Source organism: Gossypium raimondii, chromosome 13 (genome assembly GCF_025698545.1).
Source record: "Gossypium raimondii isolate GPD5lz chromosome 13, ASM2569854v1, whole genome shotgun sequence".
Taxonomy (NCBI): domain Eukaryota; kingdom Viridiplantae; phylum Streptophyta; class Magnoliopsida; order Malvales; family Malvaceae; genus Gossypium; species Gossypium raimondii.
The window spans coordinates 50,936,948-50,942,020 of NC_068577.1; the positions used below are offsets into that span (position 1 = coordinate 50,936,948).

Sequence of the window (5,073 nt, forward strand, 5' to 3'; positions counted from 1 at the left end):
ATATATATTTCCTTCTCTAATCTTTTAGGTATTACCAGCTAAAGGATAACATTTCTATTATCTGGAGGTTTAGAGGGATTTTAATCAGTAAACGTGGATGTGATGTGGCAGATGGTTGCCGACAGAATATTGGGTGGGAATTGTTGTTGTCCTGTTCTGTTGCCGCTACCCTTTTAGTGGGACACCAATTTGTGGACCAAACCAAACCCACCGCCCCTTTCATTTCTAATCTCACCTTTAATTTTGTTACGTATTGGATTTGAATTTTATTATCACTTAATAATATTATATGCTATCCACCTCAACAACGTATATATACACAACATGGAATTTGACATTCAAATTAGTTGGACAGAAACCATATATAACTCAATCTACACAACACAACAATATATAGACAACTTCATCCTTTTTTTACTCTTATTTTTCTTCAAGTATTCACAACATGAGTATAGATATAAAAATATGACCTCTTCACATACGTTAAAAAACACATAAAATAATCTTAATCTTAATCATACTCATGTCACACGTGCAATTCCATTTAACAGTCTTTGCCCCACCATTACCTGATTGCTCCAAGCAAGTTGGCTCCATCGAGCTTTGCACCTTCTAAGTGCTGATAAATCAAAACGAGAAAAAATACAAACAAAAATTATGTAACGAATTCCGGTAAGGTATCTGAAAAAAGTATAAAGACTGGTAAATCTTTTGACTTGATCTGCATCAATGATGCATGCAATCCAGAAGTTTTAGATAACAAGCATCCATGATGTTGTGTGAAAGTTTTTAGATAATTGCACACTAAAAAAACTTCATATACTTACCGTATCACAAAGATTAACATGATGTAAATAAGTCCTTCGGAGGTTTGCACCCTTCAAATTCGCATTGCTTAATTTCGCACCCTGAAGACTATGTTCATTACAATGAACTTAATCACAATAAACATGTTGGGTCAAAACAATTCATTCGAATGTTTATCAATAATATCGAGCTTGCTAGAGTTACCAGGATAAGTTATCGCACATATCAAATTAAGTTATTGAACCCTAGTATTTTCTGTTTGGGTGCCTAATGATAACTTCACATAAATAAAATAATACATGTGCTAAAGCAATTGACTTGTAAACGCCGTGCTTAAGGGTCTCTTACCTTCAAATTGGCTCCTTCAAGATTAGCTCCCTCTAAGTTGGCATCAGTAAGATCAGCACTCTAGAAGTCCAGAGATTAAGCATATTAATAGTTTACAATAACACAACTGACACACTAAGCATGTAATTTTAATTTTAATCATTCAACCAAACCATTATAGCTCAAACAATCACGAATCTGAAAATATTATTCCAACAAGCTTAAGGAATTTATGGTAACCTAAGATCTTGTAATTTCCTAATTTATATATGTACATTCTATTCTATTCAATTCAATGAACCACCTTTGCTTGTTGATTTTAATTTAGTGAATCCACTGTAAGTGTGCACAACGAAGATCAGCCCCGCAGAAGCTACAATCTATCAAAGAAGCATCTGCAACAATGTAATTGATGATGATACATCAATATTTAAACCTTAACAGTAAAAAGAGGCATTTAGCTAAGTTACTTGGGCACTGGTGTGAATGTCCGATATGGATATGCTCAATTTTTCTGTTTCAGGAGTTCCATGTATTTGAAGAGTCTTTATAGGACCATATCTCTATATCTATATCCAGACATGTGTCTAACATAGGTATTGGACATCGGTACTTCAAGAATATAGACTTTTAGTAAGAAATCTACTATCTATAGAAAGATGGCAAGTATTTGCCTTGAAGATTTGCACTCTGAAGATTCGCCCCGTTAAATTCACACCTTCCCTAGGCAAAAATAAAACCCGTTGCAAACAAAGTTCACAAGAAAATGCACTCTCCAAAAAGGATAAATAATTCTGAGGATCTTACTTGCGCAAAGTTGCATTGTGAAAATTCGAACCCACAGCATCCACATCCTGTTACAAAAACAAAGAGGTTTATTATAAGTATGGGCTTAAATTTAATTAAGGCATTGACAGTTAATCACATACTTCACTTAAGAACCAGACATACCCGAAATTTTGCACACCGAAGATTTGCACGTGAGAAAAGTACGTTTTTGAGACAGGCAAAGCTGAAATCCACAAATGAAAGATCCTGCACAAATAAAGAGGGAAAAAGGAGATGATGAATCCAAAGTGCAATAACAAGCTGCATTACATTACTTCTGCTTCTTCATTAGACTTGAAGTTGAACCACAGGGGATCGAATGATAATAAAGAGAGACATCAAACATTCGGATTAAAACTAAAACACACACACACATTCAACAATCCAAAAGAAAATGCCACAAATAACCACCATCATCATGGATCAGCGAAAACGAGAAAACTAGTATTAGATCCAAGAGGCATGCACAAAAGCTACAAACAGAAGATCAATGAGAACGAGTCTCGCTTCCTGCGAACAAAGATTCTACTTCTCAAAAATAAGAGTTTCACACAAGATTTTGTCAAAAATTTGGGATCAGAAATTATTTACCAATTTAGAGAGATCAAGGCCAGAAAGGTTAACTCCTCGAAATTTAACTCTTTCAGACTGTATGCACTTGATGACATCGGTATGCGTCAATTCTGCTGGAGACTTTTCATCTTCCTTCCTCTTATTAAGAACAGAACTTATTCCTTCTATTAATCCCTGAATCATATCACATTATACCGTCACTGAACAAAATTTCAAGAGATCATACCATGGGCTGCAAATAACAAGCACCACTCTCAAACAATGGCCTATGACCAAAACTATAAGGTGGCGGTGGGCAAGGGGTGGTCAACGCATAAACCATTGTGATCTATATAGATCACTGTATTTGGTAAGGCATTCAGTGACCCAACAGTGCAGTGATCTTAAATCATTGAGAATTATTAGAATTGCACATTTAATATATGAATTAAGAACTTGGTTTCTGTCAAATAGCTGTTGATGTTTCCCATAACAATATGACTTATGAGTAGCTGGTAATATTCTGCCTCTCGTATAAGCTCTGAATATTCAGAATCTGTCAATGTCGGTACAACGCCATCCCTTAACCAGTTTAGAATATGCCTGAAATGCTTTCCATCTCTGTCAACAAAGACATATCCCTGCAAGAGTATTGAGGAATATGACTATCTGCACTCAAACAAAGTCGCTTCACAAAAATTGATATGAAAAGCACATAAAATTTATTTCCCTTGTCCTCCTTTTGAGGTTTACTGTGAATAAATAATGTGCTGGTGGAAAACAAAACAAGTTTGCATTGCTCCTCAAAGAAACATAACTATCAAGAACCAACAGTTCAGTGCTATCAGTAGTATGTTATCATGATCTAATCAAATGCCTGCAATAATACGTAAGATTTAGTCAATAAAAAACTATAATTACCACTTGCATTTTGTGGTCAATGTCTTTTCTGGAAAGTGAAAGTAACATCAAGACCTTGAAAATTTCTAAAATCTGATATGAACTGTTATTACATGAATCGAATACAATACAATACGATTTACTGGTTCTTAATACTTTGTTAGACAAATAATATAACTAGCTTCCACAATAATCATCCACAGCCTATCATGCATGATAAACATAACATTCACAACACCTGTATCTAAACTACTGCAAAGGTGAAAATCAAATCCTTTCAGTAAACAGAAATCTTTATCCCGAAATTAGAAAAAGTATATCGCACCAAACAGAAACAAATAGAAAAGGCTGTATTTCTTTTTCAGCCACATTTCCCAACGAAAACAAAGATACATCCCCTAAGAATGCAAAGGAAACTGCAGAATATTACTCATAAGTCCACATAACAATAACGGTATGTGTACGCAAAGGAAAAGAACAGTATATACCTTCTCAGAGTCCTGATACACTGTATGTCGACTGCTAAAGACAGCAGCCAGCATAGAATCTGGCTCACGCCGAGTTAATGTATCAATGGTAGTACAAAATTTCTTCCCTCCTGCACATCAAATTTTCATTCAAATGAAGCTATAGCTTTAAATTTAAACTAAAACTAAATTAGTTACAAAATTCAACTCCACAATCTTTTTACATCAAAAACAACTAAGACTTAAAAGATAAGTGACACCCAGAAAAGCAAATGCAGCAAGTTCACATGTACGTACATCAGGTTCCTGATTCAGAAAATGCCAAATTCAGAAAATCAAACAAAGGGGTTTAACTTGAACCATTAATCAAAGCTGAAGAGCTAAGAGAAAATTTTGGGGTTTTCTTGTTTATTAATGAACCGATCGAAAAGTCTTTTAACTTTTTACTAAATTAAGCAACTGACTGGGAATTGATGAAAGAATATGTAGAGATTACTTGAAATGCAGAGAATTTTACCAATGCTGAGTCGAACAAGCGAAGGCAAATTGGAATCTTCCATCAGAAAAGATGAAATGAAAATCGTCAAAATTAAATGACTTGTTGCAGCAGTCAAGCAAGTAAGCAAGCAATTGTTTGGGGGGATGCTGCCATTGCCGTGGGCTCCCTAAGTTTGTCAAATAGATCTTCCGTTGGGTATTTAACTGGTTTTGTCGGTAAGCATGGCCCATGGGTCGAATCTTGATTCGGGTCATAGTTAGAGCTGTCCCAGGATCCGGTTCTGAAAACGGGTTTTGTGGATTTGGGTCTCTTGGATTTATATATAAATAACTAGTCTTTTTTTACACCTGCAATTTACAGATTGATTTGTGTTTAAATTAAAAAATATTAAATTCTTTATATTTTTATAAATTTTATGATGGTTTGTGATATCAATATTTTTTCTTTTATAAATCAGACTAGTATATTAAAAAATAAGACAAATATAATTAGGCTAACAAAATTTACGGGGAAATTACCAATAAAAGCCGGTTTTTTTCAAAATTTATCGAAATGGGCCGATTTTTTGATTATTTACCGGAATGGTCCATTTTCCGGGAAATCGTGTCCACGTCAGCGCGATGTCAGGGTACATGTCAGGACATCACGTCCACGTCTGCTGACGTGGACGCGATGTCCTCCGCGCGTGAACAG

At 35.0% G+C, this 5,073-nt stretch overlaps 1 protein-coding gene across 2 annotated transcripts; it reads right to left on the bottom strand.

Moving 5' to 3' along the window:
* Positions 1–392: 392 nt before the first annotated feature.
* On the bottom strand, positions 393–4,548 carry LOC105783468 (FH protein interacting protein FIP2). 2 transcript variants are annotated; one of them, XM_052626898.1, is made up of 11 exons: positions 4,399–4,548; positions 3,903–4,012; positions 3,009–3,155; positions 2,554–2,709; positions 2,086–2,169; positions 1,942–1,988; positions 1,809–1,852; positions 1,472–1,529; positions 1,156–1,213; positions 828–908; positions 393–619 (listed from the first exon to the last, which is right to left on the bottom strand). In XM_052626898.1, the coding sequence occupies exons 1-11, from the start codon at positions 4,439–4,441 to the stop codon at positions 566–568; spliced, it is 882 nt and encodes a 293-aa protein (XP_052482858.1). In that variant the 5' UTR covers positions 4,442–4,548; the 3' UTR covers positions 393–565. The 2 variants fall into 2 exon arrangements, 1 of the variants encoding a protein (XP_052482858.1); XR_008192951.1 differs by lacking the exons at positions 3,009–3,155; positions 3,903–4,012; positions 4,399–4,548 and having other exon boundaries at positions 393–1,215; positions 1,439–1,988; positions 2,554–2,572.
* Between the last annotated feature and the right edge of the window lie 525 nt (positions 4,549–5,073).